We start from the raw sequence: 25,925 nt of genomic DNA on the forward strand, positions 1-25,925 counted from the left end.
ATTCACTGACCTAAAATGGATCCAGAACTTCTTTATTCAAAACTTCGGCCAGTGTGACTCAGAGAGAAATACCTGATACTGAACAGTGCAGGTGAAGTTTTCCACATTCCTTGGATTTCTTGGAAGATAATCACATTTAAATTAAATATGTGTCCAAACAAACAAGTAAACAAGAATGAATGTCAAATCCATTCCCATTTTAGTTTTCTAAAGTCCAGCCCACTGTTGTTTTTCCACATCCAAAGAATCCAATCCAAATAGAACATTCTAGCACACTGCATGTTCATGTCTTTACAAATTCAAAGTGTTTCCACACATTGGACTGGAATGATGGACTGATCCGTGTTTGCTGATATCGCTGTGACAACATGTGACTCACAATCAAAATGGTATTTTCCAAGAAGATGGATTTATTTCATTTTGAAACTATTTTCTAATGGTTTAGGTCGATTCGATGAACAACTTGCCTCAGACAGATAATTGCAGCGCCTGGTGGGGAGTTGGAAATGCTGTGGAACAGAAGCCCAGACAGACTCTGCATGTTGTGAGTCTGTTGAAACCTCTGGCTGAGTCATCTGTCAGAAGGGAGAACTTTAGCTGGAACTGAGGGAAACAGCAGACATGAAGTTCAAGTAGACCATGTCTTCACCTCCTTGTATGATGTTGCTGTTTAAAGCTGTGACCTAAAATTCTTGAGTCTCCTGGGACTCCAGTCCACAAACCCAGTGACAGTCAGCAGATGGGAAGAATTCTGTCACACACAGGTTTTTATTAAATCTTTAATTATGGCTGAAATAGACCCTTTTTGATTAGAAAAAAATGCAGTCAAGGTGTTTGAAACATGTCATCTATTTGTGTGTTTGTACAGTGTTGCAGTCCTCATTAGAGACTTTAGTGAATCTGACCCAAAAGAGAGAAATGAGCATTTTTGGTTGACAGTGAAGGAGGAAGATGAAGATCTACAGGTTTGAGCGCAGAGATCCCACCACCGGTTTGTCCCAGCAGAACTCTTTCCACCAGGAGGGGCGCTCCAGCACCTGATTGTTCTGCAGCACCGCCGACCACAGGTTCTTGTAGAGCTGCAGGAAGAAGCAACATGGAGATGAATCACAGGATATTAGCTACAAAAACGTCTACAAGCTTTCTCCAAAGGCGTCTTTATGTTGTCTACTCCTGATTCACGACAATTTGAATAAAGAAACACTCAAAAATGCAGTTTTAATCTTCATTTTCTTTATATAAGTCTTCCATCATCAGGAAAATGTTTGTGTTAAACACCCAAAACACAGTTTTCATTATAGTGGGTCTTTGAATATAACCTAGAAACTGCAGGAAAGCCTTGAATCATTATTCCTGTAAAGAACCACACTAAACTAGAAACTTCCTGCTGAACTTGGAGAAATGGAGCCTGGATCATCCAGAAACATCAGGACTGATAAAAAACAAGTCAAAACCATGAACTGCAGACAGGAGAGACGCTTCTTCATCAAGAACAGCCATTTCTGCTGAATCATGAAACATGGTATGAAGAGATTTTCAGTGCAGTCGGCTCCTGGTGATGCTCTCACCTGTCCGTCTGCTTTACCAATAGGAGAGTTGAGGATGAAGTCGGGCGGAGCCAAGACGTCCACCAGAGCAACGGCGTCATCCTTCAGCTGAGCCACAAACAGATTCAGCATCAGCATCATCAGCCATAGTCATTGCTCTGTGGGTGGATGTCTTTGTGTACCTGGGAGCAGAGAGCCAGGATTGCTGTCTGCAGCAGCTCTGCAGGCCTCCTTCCATTCACATATCCGCCTGCACACAGATCACCTTTGTGTTACCAGCTCTGCCTCCAGCAGACCGCCTCCTTCTCAACATACCCTGGTACAGTGTGGCCATGTGGCTGCTGAGGCTCCACAGTCCATACAGGGAGAAGAGCTTGCTGAGAACGGCTCTGAGAGCAGCCGGCGTGTCCTGATCTGAGATCAGCTGCTGACAGTTCTGCAGACAGCAGTGCTCCATGAAGGCGATGGCCAGAGACCTGCAGAAGTAAACCTGGACAAAGACGGCCGCAGCTTCAACGTCTGAAACCAGGAGGACAAAGTAGAACACCAAAGTGTTGGCCTATTAGACTGGAATTCTGTTCAAAGCGCCACCTTAGGGTCATCAGTGGTATTTCACTGCAGGAATTCTGTGATCAGGAGCCGTTTTCACAGATTTTGGAGATTTCAGACTAAAAGTGATTCAGGAAACTTCTCAGAGCAACAATGGAGAAGAAAAACAGAAGTGGTTTAACCTGATCCTATGAAGGATGAATCATTTTAATAAATCAAAATGTGGTTAACACCATAATTACACGAGGATAAGAGGGGCATTACTGATGTTTGATTTTGTAAATAAATGTAAAAGAACTAGGCCAGAAGAGCAGCGTCTACTGAGCCTGATTAACGAGACACGAGACAGAAGTTGACTGTGTGCTGTTTGTGTTCCAGCTGCTCACTAAAGGCTAACTCTAAAATAAATCCACATTTGTCCGGGTCATCCTTTCAAGTGTGCAACATATATACCCTCTCCATTTCTATGGGCTTGGGACCATCACAGAAAGTACACAGCTTTGTGACTCTGAGGCTGGATTATGTATTTGTTTTTTTATTTTATTTTCTTTACTGTTTTTAATTTTTTTTTATTACAAACTAAGAAATAACTATTGTGCATTATATACATTTGCATAAATACATGGAAATAAAACCTAAAACAGTTTTAATTAATGACTGGAAGTAAACATGAACATTTTTGTTAAAAGCTTCAATTTAACCACAAAAAATAAATGTTCTTAAAATCTTTTTCAATGTTTTCCAGGATATTACCAGTGTCTTGTGTCATTACATTTAAGAATCTTGATTTTAACTTTTTTTGTGTGTGGGGGGAAACTAGAGCTGAGAAAACCCCACGCATGCATGGAAAGAACACGCCAATTTAACCTTGCAGCCCGTTTTTTCAATTAAAAAACAAAAACAAAAAAACAAAAGTTGAACTCAATCACTGCACACACTCCCACTAGCTTCTAAACCCTGACCAATCATGATTTACATCTTTTCTATTTTTGGTTGTGGGGGGAAAACTGGAGCACCCAGAGAAAAACCCACGCATGCATGGAAAGAACATGCAAACCTTACTGTGACAGAGCACAAGTCTGTCACGATTTGAGTTAAATAAAGTGTATTTGCTTCTGACAGCATCAGTGGGTGCACACACTGTATAGCTGTAAACTTCCAACAGTTCTTGCAATTCACTTTATTTATTTTCTGTTTTTGGTTGTTTTCTATGTCTTATCTGTTTACTTCCTGATTTCATAGGAGTACTTCCTGTATCCTGAATGTCCAGTGGACCCACCTATTGTTTTGGTTTCCTTTGACAGGCCTGTTTTAAATTCAAAATGATTTCTTTTTATTTTGCATTTTTGTTTAAAGAATGTTGTTAAAGTTTGGACTTCTTTGTCTAATTATTGCTTTGGTAATTAGGAAAATGCATGTAATTGTTCTTTTGTTTTTAGGAAATGTTTGATTTTGATTGTTAATTGTGTTTGTTTGGCAAGGGGTGGAGCCAACCACCTATAAAAGAGGACCTCTTTTCAAGATGGAGTCTGTCTGGTGATGTCTGGCTGCCATGCTGCTGCACTGTAGGCTGCAGACTTGCCACATTATTTTCAATGGGTGCATTTTTCCCCACATTCTGCCTTACAACTACATAAAGAATGAGAGCACTTTGACTCTTTGTGTGGACAGTAGTTTGTAATTCTGACATATGGTGTCAGAAGTGGGATCAGTGTCTTGGAAGGAGGCCAAATATGGCAAGCCGCAAAGGCCCAAAGAGGAGCTACGCACGTCCCACAATGCGAACCAGAAGTCAAGCGGTGAAGGATGAGGAAGTCGAACCAGACTGGGAAACCGATGACGATGGGCCATCAGCAGAGCGTCCCGGCCCGAGTGGAGATGTGGAGCAGCCTAAGATGGTGGAAATGCTCCAGCAGTTCCTTGGCGCACAGAGGACCAGAGAAGAGGGTTTGTTGGCTGAACTGAAGAACCTGAGGGTGGTTCTCCAATCCCAGAGACAACCTGCATCAGATGTAAGTGACTCTCCACGCGCAGTTAGGAGTGAGGCCTCCTTATTGCCACTCCCAACACCAGCGCCCCCACATCGTCGAACAGATTGCGATGAAGTTGACATGGACATGACAGCTGTACCCTCCATGATGCAACCACCACCCTTCCATCGGAAGGACCCCAAGATGCTACCATATCAGCCGGAGGAAGATATTGAAAATTTTTTACTCCGTTTTGAGAGGATTGCAAAGACTTGGGGTTGGGTGTACACTGAATGGGCATACAGACTTGTACCATTGTTAACAGGAAAGGCTCTAGCAGCCTACTCAGCGATGGATGAGGACCTCTCAGACTCCTATCCTGATATCAAGGAGGCTTTATTGGCCAAATTTAATGTCTCAGCTGAGACCTATAGACAACGTTTCAGAGACACTAATGTCCCACAAGGGGAGTTGCCTACAGAGACCTATCATCGTCTTAGGGGTTTATATCGTCGATGGATAAGGCCTGACCAACGTGGTGTAGAAGATATTGGAGAAATCATCATCTTGGAACAGTTTCTTCGGACCTTACCCCCTGATATACGCACGTGGGTGAAGGAGCATGAACCACCAACTGGGATGGAAGCAGCTAAACTTGCAACACAGTACATTAATGCTCACAGAACAACTGGCCCAAGGACACAGCAGCGGGTCTTTCATCACACCCTTGGAGATGGGCGGCGGCCGGTTGACAAAAGACCAGAGGCTCAGAGAACCGGCAGTGGCGTGAGTAAGACTACACCTCGTGGTGACAATGCAGGACAGGCTTTAATCTGCTATTATTGTCAGCAGCCTGGACATAAAGCTTCTGTGTGTCCTCTTAAAAAGCCCAAAATGTCTGGTTATTGTTGTGTGCCACAAATGAGTGTTACTAAGTTGCAACATCCATGTTCAGACCCTGCTTCTTCCTACCCAGTGATTGTTAATGGTGTTCATTTAACTGCTTTATTAGACAGCGGCAGTTCCAAGTCTTTGGTAAAGAAATGTTATTTACCAGACCATGTTCTCAATTATAAGAACAAAACTGTTATTGAGTGTGTCCATGGAGATGGCAAAGTATATCCCACTGCTGAAGTTACTTTGGATCTGGATGATCGAGCATTTCTTTTGCAAGTTGCAGTGTTGGACAAAATGCCAGTGGATTGTGTTATTGGGAGGGATTGTCCTCTTTTGTGGGACTTACTTGGGGACAAAAGACAGACCAATGTTGTTGCTGTAGTCACAAGGTCTCAGGTTAAGGCTGGGCTGGAACCTCTTCCAGATCTTCATGGTGATCTTTTTGAGGGCGGCTACAAAGGCCAAAAGAAAACACGGCGTCAACGCCGTCAAGAAAAGCATAGAGGGTCTTTTGAATCTCTTGAACAGAAACCTCAATGTCAGAATTTTGTTTGGGATGTACCAAATGACATTAGACATTTGCAGTTGACTGACACTACTTTGGCTTTTCTGTATAATCAAGTTGAAACTGAAACTGACAATGTCTCTACAGATACAAAATGTGTGTTAGATAACGATATTTTGTATATTCAGGGAGAAACAGGTAAGCGGTTGGTAGTGCCTACTGGATGCAGATCTGTAGTTTTGCACCTAGCTCATACAGTTCCATGGGCAGGACACCTGGGCCATCTAAAAACATATGCAAGATTAGCAAAGCGCTTTTACTGGCCAGGTATGTTTAAAGATGTCAGAGACTTTTGTGCTTCATGCCCTCAGTGCCAGCTGACCAGTTTAAATAAGGTTAAACAAGCACCGCTACATCCTCTGCCAGTTATTAGTACCCCTTTCCAGCGCATTGCCATGGATATTGTAGGACCCCTGGAGAAAAGCAGTTCTGGAAACAAATATATTCTGGTCATCTGTGATTATGCAACCCGCTTTCCGGAAGCTTTCCCTTTACGTACCATCAAAACGAAGGCAATAATAAATGCTCTTGTTCAGCTTTTTTCTCGTGTAGGAGTGCCGAGCGAAATCCTGACTGATCAAGGTACCAACTTCACCTCCAACCTGATGTTACTACTGCATAAAGAACTGGGCATCAAAGGAATCCGGACAACGCCATATCATCCACAAACTGATGGCCTGGTGGAGAGATTTAATCAGAGTCTCAAGCAGATGTTGCGTAAATTTGTTTCAGAAACTGGACGTGACTGGGATAAATGGTTGCCTTTTCTCCTGTTTGCATACAGAGAAGTTCCCCAGGCTTCCACAGGTTTCTCCCCATTTGAGCTCCTGTACGGGTGGCCAGTCCAGGGACCCTTGGATTTGCTGAGAAAAGAATGGGAAGCAAGTAAGAAACCAGTGGCTGAGGGAATCCTGTCCTATGTACTTCAGATGAGGAATCATTTGGAAAAGTACAGGGACCTGGCACAAGAGAACCTTACCAGAGCCCAAAGAGACCAAAAATCCTGGTATGACAAGAAAGCTCGTCAGCGTGAGTTGGAACCAGGTAAAAAAGTTTTGATACTTTTACCGCTGACGGCAAACAAACTTTTGGCTAAATGGCAGGGTCCATATGAAGTGATTAGACGGGTTGGTCCAGTAACATATGAAATAGCACACCCAGACAAAGGGAAGCACAGTCAAATATATCACGTCAATTTGCTGAAAGAGTGGAAAGACCGTGAGCAACTACAATCTCAACAGACATTAATGGTGTGCAAAATACACGAGGATGGTGATGACCCTATTACCTGTATGCCAGATGTTTCTTCTATGCAGCCTCGATTGGATCATCTTTCACTTCAACAGAAACAGGAGATGTTGGATCTACTGGCACAAGTACCTGGCCTGTTCAAGGATGGACCAGGGAGGACTTCGCTAGTCCAACACACCATCCATCTAAAAGATTCTGCACCTATTCGACAGAGGCCTTACAGGATCCCTGAGTGTCTGACACACTCTCTTAAGGAGGAAATCAAGAAAATGACAGACTTGGGGGTCATTGAGCCATCTGAAAGTGAATGGTCTAGTCCAGTGGTAATGGTTCCGAAGAAGGATGGGTCCCAGCGTCTTTGCATTGATTTTAGAAAAGTGAATGCTGTGTCCCGCTTTGATGCATACCCCATGCCTCGTGTTGATGACCTGGTAGAGTGTATCGGAAAAGCCCACTATCTGACCACATTAGACCTATGTAAGGGCTATTGGCAGATTCCATTGGAAGCGGCCTCCAGGCAATACACAGCTTTTCGAACACCAGGGGGTTTATATCAATTCACAGTGATGCCATTTGGGCTCCATGGAGCACCTGCCACTTTTCAGAGACTAATGGATACACTTCTGAGGGGTTGTGAAAGTTACTGTTCTGCCTATCTAGATGATGTGGTGGTTTTTAGCCATTCATGGGAAGATCACAAGAGACATCTTAAAAATGTTCTCACAAACATTGAGAAGGCAGGACTAACACTCAATCCACAGAAATGCGAGTGGGCGAGGATGGAAACCCAGTACCTTGGATTTCAACTGGGCGGTGGCAACATTCGTCCCATGGTTGATAAGGTGGAGGCAATACAGAAGACTGAACGACCCCGCACCAAGAAACAGCTGAGATCTTTTCTTGGACTTGTTGGTTGGTACAGCAGATTCATCCCACATTTTGCAACCATGGCAACACCTCTTACGAATCTCACCCGCAAATCCTCACCAAATCCAATTCGATGGTCAGTTGATTGTGAAAGGTCTTTTGATGCCTTGAAGAATGCCATGTGCTCTTCTCCAGTTTTGTGCAGTCCAGACTTCCAGAAACATTTTTTGGTGCAGGTGGACGCCTCAGACGTTGGACTTGGAGCAGTTCTGACCCAGAAAACTGAAGGACAAGAAAGACCTGTACTGTATCTAAGTCGTAAGCTGCTGCCAAGAGAAACCAGGTACTCGACTGTAGAAAAAGAAGCGCTTGCAATCAAATGGGCCTTGGACAGTTTGAAATATTATCTCTTGGGGCGTGACTTTGATCTGGAGTCAGATCATAGAGCGCTGCAATGGATCCATACTATGAAGGATCACAACCCCAGGATCATGAGATGGTACCTTGCCTTACAACCTTTCAGTTTCAGCATACGTCACAAGCCTGGAAGAAACAACACCTTGGCAGACTACTTATCTAGATTTCCCACAATGGCAGCGCTCGGAGAGGGGGAAAGTAATGTGACAGAGCACAAGTCTGTCACGATTTGAGTTAAATAAAGTGTATTTGCTTCTGACAGCATCAGTGGGTGCACACACTGTATAGCTGTAAACTTCCAACAGTTCTTGCAATTCACTTTATTTATTTTCTGTTTTTGGTTGTTTTCTATGTCTTATCTGTTTACTTCCTGATTTCATAGGAGTACTTCCTGTATCCTGAATGTCCAGTGGACCCACCTATTGTTTTGGTTTCCTTTGACAGGCCTGTTTTAAATTCAAAATGATTTCTTTTTATTTTGCATTTTTGTTTAAAGAATGTTGTTAAAGTTTGGACTTCTTTGTCTAATTATTGCTTTGGTAATTAGGAAAATGCATGTAATTGTTCTTTTGTTTTTAGGAAATGTTTGATTTTGATTGTTAATTGTGTTTGTTTGGCAAGGGGTGGAGCCAACCACCTATAAAAGAGGACCTCTTTTCAAGATGGAGTCTGTCTGGTGATGTCTGGCTGCCATGCTGCTGCACTGTAGGCTGCAGACTTGCCACATTATTTTCAATGGGTGCATTTTTCCCCACATTCTGCCTTACAACTACATAAAGAATGAGAGCACTTTGACTCTTTGTGTGGACAGTAGTTTGTAATTCTGACACTTACCATGCAGCCCCTTTTTTTAAGACTAGGTTGATCTTTTTTTTTAATTGTGTGCAGTCGCTTGCTTGACTTTTTTAGAGCAAAACAATCTGCGCCAAAATTTGGTGAAGGAAAACCTCTTGACCTTCTTTCCTTTCTTTGGTTCCTCTTCTTCTACCTCAACCTGTTCTTCTGTGGTTTCTCCCTCTTTGGTGATGCATTCCTGATTCCCAGAGTCAGTCTGTACAGAGACTGTTTTCTTCTCCTCAGCATCAGAGTCAGTCTGTACAGAGACTGTTTTCTTCTCCTCAGCATCAGAGTCAGTCTGCACAGAGACTGTTTTCTTCTCTTTGTTTGCCTTCATTTCTTCCAACTCCCTTTTTGCATCTTCTGCTTCTTTTTCTCTGAGTTTGTTCAATTCAAGGAGAGCCTTTTTCTCCTCCTCATGTTTCTTCAGTTGCTCTTTCAGCTCAGTAATTGTGGATTCATGCTGAGCAGAGACCTCCAGTTTCTTGTTTAGGTCAGCATTTTCTTTCTCCAAGTTTAGTTTATTAAATTAGTTTTATAAACTAATTTAATCAAATATTAAAGGATAATTAAAGAGGTTTTCATGACCAGATGATGATTTCTATGAAGCTTTTTCTCTGAAATTATTGTTACATTTTTCTTTAACAAACTTATATAGTAGAGTGATGGGAAAGCTCTGCAATTTCAGTCATTTCAAAGATAATTTAATAGTAAATGCTTGATGCAAATGATCTGACCTGCTAAAGAAAGAAGGAACTAAACGCATCAGGGGGACAGTGATTAAAAAACATTCAAAATTTCCTGATGAGTAAGTTTAGAAAACATTGTGATCACAGCTCCAGATCTTCTTTTCTGCGTTCCATCTTCTCTACATTTACTTTACATTTTTACAGTTTAACCCTTGTGCTATCTTAGATGACCCCACCCTTTCATTGACGTGTTCTCCCTACCATGACAAAGGTGGATAAAGGTGGAAAGATTTCATGTAATCCATGGACACCAGTGAAGATCACAAATCATTGAAGAAAAAAGGTTCAGAGCACTGTCTAGTGGGTCTAGATGACCCAACTCCCAACGTTAAAGTACCTAGGATAGCACAAGGGTTACAATCATAATGCTGAAAATCCTCAATGCAGTTTCTGTTTTCACTGTTTGATATTTCCCACAATTCCTAGCATATTTATGGAGAATCCATAGTGTTTTGTGGGAGTTTCTGTTTGAATTGAAGCTGTTTTTTCAAATCCAAACCGCTAAAGTGTGTCATCCAGACTGCTGAGTGGATTGTTGGCTCCCCACTACCACAGCTGGAGGAAATCTACTCCACCAGGCCCCTTCGTCGAGCCACAACGACCCCACCACCCGGGACTCTTCATATGCAACCATCTCTCTTGTGGCAGACTCATGAGCAGTCATGACCCCCCCAAGTGTTACTGACAAAAAGTAAAAGGTAGTTATATTCAAATATAATAACATGAAAGCTTTTCCTTCTTTTCCTACCTGGCTGTTGTTCCGAGCCTCAAAGTCGTCTCTGCCTGCAGCTCTCTCCTGCTCCAGCCTCTTCTGACTCTCCTCCATCAGGAAACAAACCAGCCACTTATAGGCATCCAGAGGCACTGAGGAGACAGACGAGGGCGCTGTTAGACTGCAGTAGAGACACTGCAGAGACAAAGACGTCAAAGGAGCTTCTTCTGCTTCTCATCTGTTGGTCTCTTTAGGTAAAAAGCAGCTCAAACTAGATTCAGTTTAACTCAGAATTTCATGTCAGGAAAATAAATGACAGCAGTGGATTTTAGTGAAAGTATTGAAAATATTTATCAACAAATGAAGATGTCAAACTGTTCAGTCTTGACTCAGTCTTGAAGGAAAATTCAGAAGCAAATTTTTAAAGGTAACATCCATAAACTGCATTGCTGCTGTGAAGAGTTACCTGATGGGATTAAACAGTAAGGGGCCGAGCACAGAGCCATGTGGTACACCACAGAAATCTCTGAAATGAACATTTAAATTTTTTCTCTAATGTTTATCTAGAAATTCTCTAAATTGATGTTTTGATAAACCAAACTCTGCTTTGAGGAAAACTCTTCGTTCCCATAAAAAACTGCATTTGTCTAATAAATGTGATTAGTTTGTCGTGAAGACCTTGTAAGTTCAGACACTCCTCCATTGTTTCTGCTGTGAATCTGGTCTTCAGGATGTTCTGATAATCGTCCAGAAAGTCCACAGAGTGAAGAGGAGACTGAATGTGAACGGCGTCTGAAAGCAGACAAACACAGAGGTGTTATGGAGAAGCAGAGATGCTCACTGATGGTTGCTGCAGCTGCAGCCTCAGCCTCTGCTGCCACCTTTCTGTCTGCAGTGTTAGAGTCAAAGTGACTGAAGGAAACATTCAGATAAAATCCCGGAAACTTCAAAGCTCATCACAGAGTGAGATGGACACTGACTGTGCCGTTTGGCCTGGAAACAGCTGAGCAGGTAGTTGCTGGTCTGTTGCAGCAACACGTTGTTGTCTCCCTCATAGGTGCAGTTTGGGTCGTTGTCGTCACGCAGACTGCCGAGTCGGTTCACTGAAACGCACAAGAACAGCAGTCAGGTCTCAGGCCCGCTCAGAGTCTGAGCATGTGCGCTGAAGCTGACTGGCGAGGTATCCGTGTCCTCCGCAGGCCTCCCTGCACTCCTGGATCCCCCTCTGAGCCGTCCAGGAGCCCAGAGGTTTACAGGAACTGGTGATGGCGTGGATCTCCCGACCCAACTCGTCCTGTGGACGACACCAGCAAAGTCTGACACTTGAAGCTGCTTGGTTTCTCCAAGCAGAGGCGGTGAGTGAGCCTCTGATCCATCAATGACCTTTGCCTGAGGTCCAGACATGCAGCGTGTCCACTCACCTGTCTGTCACTCTTGTCCTTCATCATCTGTCCCATCTGGAACTCTACAAAGTTCATGAAGACGGATTTGGTGAAGAAGTCCAGAGCGTAAGCTGCTGCCAGGTAAGGCATGAGACGCCATTGCTGCAGAGAAACCAAAAGCTGTGATCCGTGATCAGCTGCAGCCACATCCTCAGCTCTGGTGGCCTTTTCTCCTCTGAGACTCAACATCTGAGCTGGAGCCTGAAGACTGAGCCTCTTCAGGATGTCTGCTAGGATCCTTTAAGCTGGAACGGACTTTTATTTCATGCTGACTGGACCGAGAGTTTAGGAACATGAGAGCTAGAATTCCTTTGAATTTTGGAAACCTAAGTGTACTCATTCTCTCCAGATTATTCTCTTTCAAAGTAATCTGCTTAAAGTTTTTGGAGAAACCGACATGGGGCCTCTGTCAATTACCTTCCCCCTCCCCCGTTCCTGCTCTGCCCTGGACGCGACCAGCTGGGTTCACTTACCTCATCTTCATCCCCGCCTACTTAAGGAGATCCAGGACCTGTTTTCGACGCCAGTCCGTTGTTCCTTCCTCGGTGCTTACGTCTGGCCAGCTCACGTTGTGTGCCTTGTCTAAATCCAAGCTTCGTTAACGTTTTATCTCTTCTCCACCCTCAGGAACTGTCCGCTTCACGGGTGAACCTCAGGTCGCAGTCCACCGCTCACGCTCTCCCCCTTGGATTCTGCCGAAGTCACGCTCTCTGGACCTTCCTGCGGCAAACCTCCAGTCAGCCGCCACGCCACGTCAAGACTCCTAACTACTCACCCTCTGTTAATTAAACCATCTTAAACTTACCTCACGACTCCTAGTGTCCTTCTGGGTTCCAGCGTTTGGGTCTGTCAGAAATCCCGCAAGATCATGACAGAAACTAGTTTAAGGGAAGTTGAACCACAGCTCTATCATGAAGGGTTAAATCATTATTATAGTTATTATCATCATCATTACATTTATGGACTTTATCAATAAATATAGAAAATGTATACGATAAATGCTCTACAATATTAGTGCATAAACTTTTTGTCTTTAGTTACAGTTTAGTACAGCACAGAGTTTCATTCATTGGCTGATCAATTTCTTCAGGTATTGTGAAATTCAGTGATCAGACAGTTTGATCAAATCCACCTGTAGCTGGTACTCCAGCACTGGAATCTCCTCCGTGTCTTTGGGTCCAAACTGTCTCCTGGTGGCTGAGAAGCGGATCGCCACGGTCAGAGCCAGCTTTAAATTGACGACACCCATCCTGCCGATGTACGCACGACCTCCAGACAGGGCCCCCAGAGAGGCCCCAAAGCGCTTGTTGGGGTCCTGCAGAAGAAAACAGAAACTTAAGACTGTAAACTCTTCAGCACACAAACTGATTTCTTTCAAAGTTGTAATAAAGCTACAGTCAAATCTGCTGATGAAATCGGAATAAGACACAAAATCTAAATCTCTGAAACACACTAAATGACTCAAAGTAGAGCTAAACCTGACAGATGTATTTCCATTTCATTCTGAATCAGGGTTTATTGATTTAAAGGGCCTTTATCGTGCTTTTCTTGGGTCTTTTAGAGTACATCCATATATATAATTTATTACCTTTGCCACACTAAAGAACAATTTTTCTTTAAATATGAGTTCTTTTTGCAGTTTTTTTTCCTTCCTAGAAGTAAGACGACTCAATCTCTGAAACTCTGCCTTTCTCTCCTTGTGGGTACCGCCCATTTGATGACGTCATCCCAGAGTTGCCCTCGGCAGCGTTTCTGCCTCCCGCCCACAAAAACAAGCAACATCTGAACTTTTGCAAAGATGGATGAGCATATTTTGCATATAAAAGGAAAGTGTTCAGTCGATCACCGCTAGCTAAACAGAGAAAGTGGTTAGCCTGGGGGCGGGGCTGGCAGACTCTTCCTGGAAGGGGCGATTCCTCACTTTGTGAAGTCACAATGTGAGGACCCCTTGCTTCCTTGAGCTGGGACTTTCTCCACACAGACACCTGCATGAACATAGAAGCAGAAAAAGAAGTGAAGACATAACCAAAGATGATGATTGAAACCAACTTTTCTTCAGGCTCTTTAAACCTTCATTAGTTCAGCAGGAGCTAGGAAAGACAAACGATCCAAACCTCTGTGAGAACCTTCCACCCATGTCAACACCCCCAAAGGTGTTGAAACCACAGAAAGACCACGTTTCATTTTGAGACATGAAGCTGATAAATGTGAAGAGCATTGGTCAAACTGGAACATCCACCTGAAACGTGGGATAAATGAGAAAATCCTCATTTGTTCAGCAGAGTTCTGACCTTGTACGGAGTGACGTAGCGTCCATCAGGGGTAACGTCTCCCGTCTTGTTCAGCAGGTTTTCTCGCGGGATTCTCACGTCGTGGAACATTACAAACCTGATAGGAAGGAAACAAACTTTGTAATGACTCCTACATTTCCTATTAAGATATATTTAGCTGCATTTTAATGCTAAAGCCTATCTGTTTCCATGGTAAAGATTCTGTTAAATTAACACACAGTTTGTGTTCTGTGTCTTCCACCTCCTAACCCTTCTAGAGAAAAGCTGGAAGCTTTACATTAGATACAGACAAAATAAAAACACAGAAAAGTGTCGGTCTCTGGTCTCACTGACCCGTTATCCAGTCCGTTCTGGCCCAGTTTCTTGCCCATGTCTCCAACAACAACCCCTGGCAACGCCAGCAAGGTCTTTGGGTCTCTGACCTGCAGCACAGAGTTGAACATCTTTGATCACTAAATATTAATAAAGTTAAGCTCATTTTGAGTGCAAGTTCTACAAAACATAAACACAAAAATGGATCAAACAGCTTTTAAGTTTTGATGTTGGAGATATTTGAGCATCAGAATGTTTCTGCTGTGTTCCACAAGGCTCTGACTCAATATGAAGGGAGAGATTTCATTTTTCATCTCAGTTTTTACTACAGGCTCTATAATTGTACTCAAGTCCCTGTTCATGACTTTATTTTAAGTCTTTGCGTTTAGAAAAAAATCCAAGGTTTCTACAGTCATTCAGATGTTAGTACAAATAAACAAAAATAGATCAGAATGGAAATATATTATTTCAATAGGGAGCCAGAAGCTTAATTACTTAAGAAAAAAACATAAAAAACAAAGTTGTTGCAGTTCATACAGTTTTAACGCTTGTGTTATCTTAGATGACCCCACCCATGCATTGACGTGTTCTCCCTACCATGACAAAGGTGGATGAAGGTGGAAAGATTTCATGTAATCCATGGACACCAGTGAAGATCACAAATCATTGAAGAAAAAAGGTTCAGCGCACTGTCTAGTGGGTCTAGATGACCCAACTCCCAATGTTAAAGTGCCTAGGATAGCACAAGGGTTAAGTGTGGGTACGCAGGTTCCGCTGGTGAGCCTGGTTCCTGCAGGGGGCCTGGGCAGGCCTCCTTGCCCAGGAAGAGGAGCGTCTGCCCTTGGTCTGGAGGTGGAGCTAATGTCGGCTTCTGCTTCCAGGCTGTAGCCCAGGTGGTCCAAGTTCAGAGCCCTGTGGAACACCATAGCTAATTCTCGGTTGGTTCACATGAGTCATGTCTCCTGCTCATGTTCATGTGTGGTTACAGGAGGAAGGAAGGCTGTCTTTTTCATCAGGAAACTTCATACTACCTGAAAAAATGTGCAGAAGTTGTCCTGCAGCTGCAAACCTCACGTGCTCTATAAACCATGTGAACCAACAGCACCAATCACAAGACAGAAGTTTGTCTAAGCAGACGGCGTTCAGGGGAATTTTCCCACACAAGGATTCGACATTACATCCCTTGTAAACATTTTGTTTGTCAGGACTGCCCAAAGCGGCACTTCCGCCTTCAAAAGCCGCCTTTAAAGCTCCTCCTCTGCTCAGAGACTCGGTCCTCCTGAGCCGGGCAGCTCACTCAGATCAGTCGTACGGACTGAGGTCTGAAGCGTCCTCCGGAGAGTTGTACGTTACAAAGCCCCCTTCCCGCAAACTCGAGGACTCCGGCTGCACTGATCAGAGACATGCTTGGCTCGCGTTGAGCATGTAGCCACACCGAGTGAGCTCTGATGTCATCGCCCCGCCTCCCTCCTGGAAATGCTGACTGGTATTGAGTTTTGCTACAGTTTTTGCAGTGTGAATGTGAAAAAGGGAAAATGCAATCCCCTCTTTGCATTTTCGATTTATTTATGTCACAAAATGAGCGATGTTGAAGTAGAAAATGAAAAAGCATTTTAAAGGACTGGCATTTAATTTTATTTTTGAGCCATTTGATGCAGTTACATTGTAAAAATGAACAAACATTTCTGTTAATCCATTTTAATGATCAAATTAGATTTTTCTAGATGAATTTTGCTACACATTTACCAGAACTTTTTGAAAATGAAATGTATAATACTATTTTCTTTATAATTTTAATTAAGTGACAGAATAAGCAGTGTTTAAGTAGAAAAGAAAAAAGCATTTTAAAGGATTTCTTTTTCATTTTGAGTCAAGAAATGCAGCTTCATTTTGAAAATGAAGAAGCATTTCTGGTATTGACTTTTATTTTTAGTTATGCTTCAGAAACGCTTCCATAATTTTGAGCTGTAAAAGTGGAAAAGCTCGACTAGCTTTCCCTAAAACAAATATTTCAAAAAATCCCTTGTTCAACAGTGTGACAACTTTTTTTTTTCCGTTTGACAATGTGACCCCTAACTTTTGAAGTTTTGTCCTGATGACGCTGTGATACAGAACTAAACCTGAGGGCTGTGCTGGAAAAATATTGTGAGAACCATCATTACATCTCCTCCTTCCTCTTTCGGCTTCTCCCATCAGGGGTCGCCACAGCGAAACAACCTCTCCTTCGAGGACGAGTCGCATGGTTAACTTGGCAATGTTTTACGCCGGATGCCCTTCCTGATGCAACCCTCTCAATTTATCCGGGCTTGGGACCGGCACAGAAGCAGAGAAGGGAATAGGGAGGAGCCCGGATTCGAACCTTGGTCTGACGGACAGAAGGAGCCGCAAACCAGCACAAGCTAAACTAGCTCCGCTAGAACCATCATTACATCTGTGAGACAAAAAGGACTTACCGGCACGACAAAGAAGGGAAGGCCATGGCAGACCTGGTCCGGTGTGTAGAGCTGGGCATACAGCAAACAGTGGGTGGCGTTCTTCCCCAGGTTCCCCACCCAGAACTTGGCTGCCTCGAAGTCTGGAAAGTTGATCACAAACTCCTACACCAAACCAGAAAAAAGAAGTCTCTCTATACGCTATGATTTCAAGCCTTGGTGTTTGGGATGATGGGCAGAGTGGCTGACCTGGGTGGATGGGTCGTATGTGGCTGTGGTCCTCATGGCTCTGGTGTTGCTGCCATGGCTCAGCTCAGTCAGTGCGAAACAGCCAAAGACCTGAGAACACGTAGGTAAGTCATTCAAAGGCAGCAAAGCCTCATGGGAGGAATAACTCAGGAGTCACCGATGTGGCATCAAGAGTTTTCTCAGTGCTCAGCTACCCAACCCTGATCCTCCAATGTTACTCACACCTTTTTTTGAATCTCTGGGAAAAAAATGCTTTTTTTTTGACAATGAATTTAAAAAAATCAATTCAAATGAATTTTTAGACATAATCTTTACAGATGGAGTGGATTGTTTTTTGCAACTTTGATAATGCAACCACAAAGGGGCACTATCCAGCGCTTTGGTATGAGAGTTCTAAGTTTGAGTTATTAAAAAGTATAATTATAGTATTATTATAAAGAATTATTTTTAAGGAAAATGTCCTCCAGTGTAACTCTAAAGCCAAATAAACCATGTAAATCACTGACAGAACTTCCATACTGGGTCAGTTGTGGTGCAATTGATTCACAAGGTGCTGGTGGAAAATTGGGGGTGGACTTTGCTAAAAGACCGGTCTGTCTAAAGTTGGCCTAATTGCCTCTCTGCCTGTCATTAATTTTGGAAGGGCCAACATGTTTCCTTGTTGTTGGTTTGGACTTTAGTTTTTGTATAGTAGTTGTAGTCTTCTGTGTCTTTCTAAAACGTTTGGGGCTGCTGGTTGAACGGGGAGACCTTGAGGACCAGAGTTGGGCAGGTGCTTTAAAACCAAACAGGAACTCCTTAATCTTTCTTCTTACCGTCATGTCTTCGCTGCTTTCAACAAATTTTCTGTGCCTGCTTGTTCCTGAATTAGCAATAGTTCCTCCAAACATCTGAAATGAACACATTAACAGGAAAAGGGTAGAAGAATGCTAACACAAGTAATGATACAAACTTAGACTCTCTGAATCAGTGCATAAGTTCACGATTTGATTTATAGTTTGATCCAACTCAATGCTAATACTATTTCCTATAGCTTTATTTTTTTTAAATGAAAATTCATATAAACTGCCACCTTCTAGGCGTGTGAGAGCTTGAATTATCCTAGGGACTATGCTAATCTTGTAAAATGCATTTACCAGGAGGTACTGTCCCTGGTTAGGGTCTCCGATGGCAAATGAGTCTGAGGTGACGAGCCAGACTAAGAGCACTTCAAATTCCCCTTTTGAATATTTTAAAACAAGGCCTACTAGATCGCCTAGACTGACATCAACATAATCCCAGCCCGGAGCCAGGCCTGGGGTTCGGGGCTTACAGGCAAGGACCAGGCAGAATAGTCATTGGTTGAGGTTCTTCCCAGTGAGTGAGAGAATTACATCACTGCCATTCCAGGGATGTCAGGGTCACTGTCAGGGACATGTCTCTACCTGGGATCTTGGCTTCTGAGGCAAACTTTAGTACAGAGTACCCACCCTTCTTGGAGTCTCCAGGAGAGGTATTAGAAAGTGCTCCAAATGGGACTCTATTGTCTTACTGAGAGACTTTGTTGCATAAATGGACAGTGACAGTTATACCTGGAAGGTCATGGTTGGGAGAACTGTTCTGAATCCCTGATTTTGGAATTTTGTGTCAGTCCCAGTTTGTTGACAACACCGTGTTTGAGTACAAGGTTGTCCATCAGTGCACATGGAACCAGAACAGCCAAGGAAGACGGTGAATGATCAACTTTGACGTTGTGTCATCTGACCTTCTGTCATGTGTTTTGGACATTTGGATGAAAAGAGGGGCAGAGCTATTAATCAATCACCCACTGGTGGAGGAGAAGGTCGGACAAGCCACGACGACTAAAAAGTATTGGGGGAGTCTTTTGGGCATATTTTGCTGGGCCCACTGTCAGAAGGGTCCTTAAACCCTTATGAGCAAGGGCTCTAATGAGGTACCACTGTCTACTGACGGCGTGGCTGTAAGATTTCTGGTATTAGTTGGGGCGGCAATCCACAGATCTGGGGACTGTCGCCAAAAGTAAGGGATGCCATCAACCTGTAGGAGCTGGGCTGACTTCCGGGACTCCCAAAGCAGTCAACATGTAGTGATAGTCCAATTAACATCCACCACAGTTAATTGAAGAGGCAAACATTCATGTGTAAGAGGAGTTTGGGGAGGCCATAGAGAGGGACAATTGGTTGGCATCAAAGAAATTCTGGCAAGCCATACCAAACCTCAAGAGGGGAAAACGGTTCTCTCCCAATACTGTCTACAGAGCTGGTGGAAGCTACTCCACTCAACTGAGGACATTGCCAAGAGGCGGTCGGAATACTTATACTCGCCGACATGCATTCCACTGAGAAAACATAGGCTGAATAGCCAAGGGTGGGCAACAACATCCCCAAGCTGTAGTCAATGAACTAGTCAAAGCTTCTTGGTACCAAGGATCCCAAGGTGGATATTGTGGGGCTATCCTGAAATTCTCCTTTTGACATCTCACAGTGCCTCTGAACTGGCATACTGGTCGTCCTTGTAAAGAGCAATTCCTGTTCCAAAGGGTTCTCTACAGCTACAGTACACACACTTGTATACATTATTCAGCATCCCTAAAAAAATCCACTCATGGGTAGTGCTGAAGAGAATTCTGACAATAGTCAAACCACAGGATCAAAAGGAACAGATCAGTTTTTGTCCTGGTCGTGGCTCTACTTACAGCAGAAAATATTTTCTGGAATTTTATCAGGTGTTGTTGTTCGTCAACTCGTAGTCGAGTATGACCATAGCAATACTAATAGTACATTGTCTAAGGGGCGGAGGGATGTGTCCGCATATGGCTAATAAGGCCAATATGGGCAAGAAAACCCCTTCCACAGGTTGAACACCAGTGAGAGGGGGTCGTGTTGGTAGGTTGGTCAGCTAGAGCCTTACGTTTTTGGCGTTTTTCCTTGGCTGCGTTGGAACGTTTATTTTCTGAGTAGATGGCACCTTTATGAATCAAGTTACGCCAAGTCGGTCTGTCAGATGCTGCAGTTTCCCACGTGGAAACGTCGATATTGAAATCTTTCAGATGTGATTTGATGCAGTCTTTGTAGCGTTTGCGCTGGCCTCCAACTTTCCTGCTACCATGGCTGAGTTCACCATACAGCAGCTGTTTGGGTATCCTGGAGTCTGACATACGGCAGACGTGTCCTGCCCATCGTGTCTGAGCTTTGCGCATGGTGGTAATGACGCTAAGGAGGTCTGCTCTCTCCAGGACCTCAGTGTTTGTGATTCGATCATGCCAGCGAATATTAAGGATGTTTCGGAGACAGCGGAGATGGAACTGCTGGAGAAGTTTCTCATGTCTTCTGTAGGTGGTCCAGGTTTCGCAGCCGTAAAGAAGTGTTGTTAAGACGACTGCTCTGTACACTTTGATCTTGGTGTTTTGTAAGATGCCTCTACGTTCCCAGACTGACTTCCTCAGTCTCCCAAAGGCACTGCTTGCCTTCGCGATGCGGTTGTTGACTTCTGCATCGATGTTGGCGTTGCGGGAGAGAGTGCTGCCGAGGTAGGTAAAGTTTTCTACATCTTGAAGTCGCTGCCCCTTGACTGTGATGTTTGGTTCCTGATATGGTTTTCCTGGGGCGGGCTGATACATCACTTCAGTCTTCTTGATATTGATGGTGAGGCCAAAGTTGTCGCAGGCAGATGAGAAAGCGTCCATTTCCTGTTGCATGTCTTGCTCATTGATGGCATTGAGGGCACAGTCATCAGCAAAGAGCAGGTCACGAATCACAGTTTCTTTTACTCTAGTGACGGCCTTCAGACGTCTGAGGTTGAACAGCCTTCCATCACACCTATACCTGATGGGTATGCCTAAGGGTGTCTCCCTGAAAGCATCAGTCAGCATTGCAGAGAACATCAAGCTAAACAGTGTAGGGGCAAGTACGCAACCTTGCTTAACTCCATTTGACACTTGGAAAGGGGCAGAGGTATTTCCATCATCAAGAACACGGGCCATCATCCCATCGTGAAATTGTTTAACAATCTTTACAAACCTGTTTGGGCAGCCAAATTTTGCCATGATTTTCCACAGTCCCTCTCTACTCACAGTGTCAAACGCTTTTGTTAAATCTACAAAGGTGGTATAGAGATCTTGATTGTGTTCCACACTTTTCTCCTGGATCTGACGAGCAGCAAAGATCATATCAACAGTCCCTCGACCTGCACGGAAACCGCATTGGCTCTCAGGGAGATGACCTTGCTCAAGGTGTTTAAGGAGGCGATTTAGGAGCAGTCGGGCAAAGATCTTTGCAGCGATGGAGAGAAGTGAAATCCCTCTATGGTTGTCACAGGAACGCTTGTTGCCCTTTCTCTTGTAGATGTGGACAATTGTGGCATCTTTAAAATCTTGCGGGAGGGTCTCACTTACCCAGAAAGATTGGAGTAGCACTGTTAATTTGTGTAGGAGAGAAGGGCCCCCTGACTTGAATACTTCAGCAGGGATGGCGTCAGAGCCAGGTGCTTTTCCAGTCGACATCTGCTTGATTGCCTTGGCAACCTCGTCCTCTGATGGTATTATATCCAGGTCTGGGTTAATGTCCACCTGTGGGAGGCGTTGGATAGCTTCGTCATTGATAGAAGATGGACGATTTAGTACGCCATTGAAGTGTTCTGCCCATCTCTCTACAATCTTGTTTTTGTCAGTGATGAGTGTTGCTCCGTCGGCGCTCAGTAGAGGGGAACTGCCTGATGTTGGTGGTCCGAATATACACCTGAGCGAGTCGTAGAATCGTTTCATGTCGTGTCTGTCTGCAAAGCCTTGAATCTCGTCAGCCTTTTCACTCAGCCATGTATTTCGAATGGAACGGAGTTTTGATTGAACCTGTCTACGTTTACTGACGTAGGCATCTTTCTTTAAGACTGAGTTTGGATCGCACTGATGAGCTCTGAAGAGCTGGTGTTTTTCTTCCAGAAGAGCTGTGATTTTGGCATCATTTTCATCGAACCAGTCTTGATGATTCCTGGTAACTGGTCCGAGCACCTTAAGGGCAGCAGAATGAATTGTTGTCTTCAAGGAGTCCCAGTCGTTTCCGATATCCTCAGTCAACTGATTTTCTAGGCTTTCTACTAGTTTTTCTTGAATGAAAGGGAGCTTAAGCTTGTTGACATTGAGCTTTTTTACAACCGTCTGACCCTGTGGTCTTCTTTTGGACTGAATATGCATATTGGTCTTAGAAATGATGAGACGATGGTCCGTCCAACAGTCAGCACCACACATCGCCTTAGTCACGCAAACATCCCGTCTGTCCTTTGCTCTGACGATGACGTAGTCGATGAGGTGCCAATGCTTAGATCGAGGGTGCATCCAAGATGTTTTCTTTCGAGATGGGAGGCGGAACATGGTGTTGGTGATAGCTAAGCCATGGGTGGCGCACATTCTAAGCAGGAGGAGACCGTTACTGTTGCATTTTCCTACTCCATGGTGTCCGAGGACACCTTCCCAAGCCTGGTGGTCTTGACCTACACGAGCATTAAAGTCGCCAAGAAGTAGAAGCTTATCCGACTGCGGAACAGTGGAAATGAGGGCATCCAGTTCTTCATAGAACTTCTCCTTAGCATCTTCCGGGTTAGTCATGGTGGGGGCGTAAGCGCTAATGAGGGTAGCGGATCTCCCTCTGCCCAGTGAGAGCTTGAGTTTCATGAGACGATCGTTTATGCCTTCTGGTATATTGTCAAGTTTCCCTATAAGATGATCTTTGATTGCAAAGCCAACACCAGACTCACGTCGCTCTTCACTACTGCGGCCACTCCAGAAAAAGGTGTAGCCGCCTCCGATCTCATTGAGCTGGCCTTTGCCTGGGAAGCGTGTTTCGCTGAGGGCTGCAATGTCGACGTTATAACGGGCAAGTTCTCTCGCTACGAGGGCCGTTCGTCTTTCTGGTCTCCTTGACTTACAGGTGGTTGAGTCGAGGAGAGTTCTAACGTTCCATGACGCAAGGGTGAGCTTGAGTGTTTTCTTCTTGAGTATTTTCTTGTAATTTCGACCGCAGTGTGGGAACCCGCCAGCTGCGGTATGCTGGCCAGGTGTGTTGTGGAACAGGCTATGTTTAGAGCACCTTTTCTAGCTCCGTCCTCAGGCTACGGAGGCAGGCAGAGCTATCCTGAATAGGGCTGCCTGGTCGCTTAGGGGGCTGCCGGACTTCCCTGCTGTCCCAATCAGAGAAGAACGACCGTATGGCCTAAGCCGCCTGTGTGTAGGATTGCAGCTACAGCTTCCAGTGATTCCGCACCTGCTGCTTCGCCGTTCCCCCATCGCCACAGGGCTTTGAATAGGTCGATGAAAGTATTGCTATGACGTGCGCTGTACTTGGATTAAAGTGAAGGTGGCTTGCGCAGCACCAGCCTCACTCTCTCGTCCTGGTGAGCCTGACCCAACGGCAAGACAGGGCCAAGACAGTTGGAGACTCATCGAGGGTGCAGGAGCTGCCGGAGAGGGACGAAGTACGCCTTCTAACCGTCTGCGGGGCTTCACTCCGGATTTGCTGTCGGGGTTTACTCCCTTAGCCTTTAGCCAACCAAGACCGACCTGCAAGGCAACAGGAGGCTTATGCCACGCAGTCTCCATTATTTCGCCGAGACCCTGGCACGGGGGGCTAAGTGGGTACTCGATCTTGCCCAAGGATCTCCCACGGACTAGTGGAGGGAAGGAGGTGTCCTACTTCTCCATTCTAGACCTGCTCCAGGCTGGGCCTAGCCACCCAGGCTGGGCCTAGCCAAAAATATTTTCTGGAATTTTATCAGGTACTACGGGTATAATCACCTATGATGCCCTGGTTATTTAGGTCTTTTGAAACAAAGTGACCCATAATGCACTCCTTATGACTCACTCCTTTGTTGAGAAAGACCTTGGCGAGGCAGGACCAGTCGTACATGCCGAGGCAGTCCTCCAGGGTTTTCAGCTTCCAGGGGTTCCCATACGCTTCTTCTTTTGTCAGGAAATTGTAGCGAAAAATTTGCTTCATCCTGCAGGTTCTAAAATTCTCGTCAGAAAATGTTTGTGAAGAGCAAGATCATTTATTCATCATACGTGGTCACCTGAGGAAGTTCAACTCTCTCATTTTCTCTAAGGAGAGGTCTTCTCCTGGCTGACGGGCAAACAGAGGATCGTTCTCCAGACTCTTGAAGATGTATTCCTGCATGAAGAATACAAAGAATACAGAATACATGCAGACAAAACAAAAAGGGCACCACATTAAACAATGTAGTGGTTCCATAGATTGTAAAAATAATGGACAGCTCAACCCCTCCCTTCTCGTCTTCCCAAATAGGATGTACCATTGCTTCCTGGTATGGGCGCTGCCATGTTGAAACCAGTTTACAATGATTGAGTTGCTCTGAGTCATTGTATCTATGGTCACTACATTGCCATAGATACGATGACTCAGAACGACTCAGACCAATTACTGTCGACTGGTTTCAACATGGCGGCGCCCGTATCAGGAAGTGTTGTTTTTATGGTCTATGAGTGAACGTAGAACAGATACGTTTATTTCCAGACACTTTTTACAGGGAGACTGTTTCAACCAGGAAAGGTTTCATCAGGTTTGGTTTAGTCAAACAAACATAAAATTAGTCAAATGGAAAAGCACCGACTTTCAAAACTGCACAAAAACACAAGAAACAACCAATGTTTGGCAACAAAATATAAGAATGTAGATTAATACAAATTATTTTATAAAACAGTTTGATAATAAAATTTCATTTAAATGCTCTGAAACTCTAACATTTTTCAGCTCTTCGAATTTGAACCACTGTAGTCTTTTCTTTCACTTCATACGAACTAGAAAAATTCTGATGTTTAAAAGCTGCAAATCTGAACTCAAACAGCCTTAAAGTTCCACTCTGATCCTCTTTAAAGTTATTATAAGTGTTCCCCATGGTCTCTTAATTATGATCACACAGTTTAAGCCAAAATGGAAAAGAACTGTGTTTTATTCCTCTAGTCTACCCATCGCTGAGAGCTTGGAGCAGGGAGGTTGAACATCACAAATTTGCTCTTTTTCCAACGGTATTTTCAGTTCACTCCTGATTGACACCAGTTTGAATAAAGAAATACTCAGAAGTTCAATTTTACGCTTATTTTTCTTTATAAATGTCTTCCATCATCAGAAAAATAAAAAATTTTCATCAGAGTGGGTCTTTACACATCAAGTTTCATGTTTACAGACTCCAGCAAGTGAGACTGAACTAGCAATGCAGATCATCAGCAGGAGCAGAGACTCTTAGTTCACCTTGAACTGGAGGATTTCATCTCCATCCATGAAGACGAGCATTTCCTTCCAGTCGAAGGAGGCCTTCTTCCTGTAAATATCCAGCGGCCCGCTGGGGAAGTCTGCTTTTTGGTGCTTCATCTTCTTCAGGCTGCAGGAGCTCAGACACACACCTGGACGACACCTGCAATCAAAAGCCCCTAAATCCACATGAAAATATTCAACTTCCTCTGCCATGTTGGGATTAGTCGTGTTAAGTTTTACACCGATTTTTGTTTCCATGTATTAACTCTGTTGCTGGTTTTCCATCAAACTGTCCAACAAGAATGTTGGCAGCAAAAAACCCATCAACTATCAACTATTAGGGGTTAGATATAAATGTATTTTACCCACAAGGATCAAGCCATGGTTATCCATTTTGACAGAACAGGAAAAAATAGTGATGCACATTCCAACACTTTGATTTCAGTGTGAAGGAAAACTGTGTCTTTAACGTGTCCCGTGTTCTCAAAATTAACATTTTATGAACAAAACTTGTGAAAAAAAGTGAAATTTTAAGTTCATTCAAATGTAGGTCCCATTAACGTAGCGTACAGTTTCAACG

The 25,925-nt window shown here is 44.0% G+C and overlaps 1 protein-coding gene across 1 annotated transcript; it reads right to left on the reverse strand.

The window, feature by feature from the left end:
• Positions 1 to 364: 364 nt before the first annotated feature.
• LOC101174354 (peroxisomal acyl-coenzyme A oxidase 3-like) lies at positions 365 to 25,588 on the reverse strand. Its single transcript, XM_023966163.1, has 18 exons — positions 25,343 to 25,588; positions 24,147 to 24,244; positions 23,939 to 24,074; positions 17,903 to 17,977; positions 17,088 to 17,177; positions 16,860 to 17,003; positions 14,428 to 14,516; positions 14,095 to 14,191; positions 12,936 to 13,118; positions 11,783 to 11,905; positions 11,535 to 11,655; positions 11,342 to 11,464; positions 11,040 to 11,153; positions 10,398 to 10,513; positions 1,863 to 2,037; positions 1,730 to 1,797; positions 1,569 to 1,655; positions 365 to 1,079 (listed from the first exon to the last, which is right to left on the reverse strand). The coding sequence occupies exons 1-18, from the start codon at positions 25,556 to 25,558 to the stop codon at positions 960 to 962; spliced, it is 2,175 nt and encodes a 724-aa protein (XP_023821931.1). The 5' UTR covers positions 25,559 to 25,588; the 3' UTR covers positions 365 to 959.
• Positions 25,589 to 25,925: the final 337 nt, after the last annotated feature.

This window comes from Oryzias latipes, chromosome 18 (assembly GCF_002234675.1).
Source record: "Oryzias latipes chromosome 18, ASM223467v1".
In the NCBI taxonomy this organism is placed as follows: Eukaryota; Metazoa; Chordata; class Actinopteri; order Beloniformes; family Adrianichthyidae; genus Oryzias; species Oryzias latipes.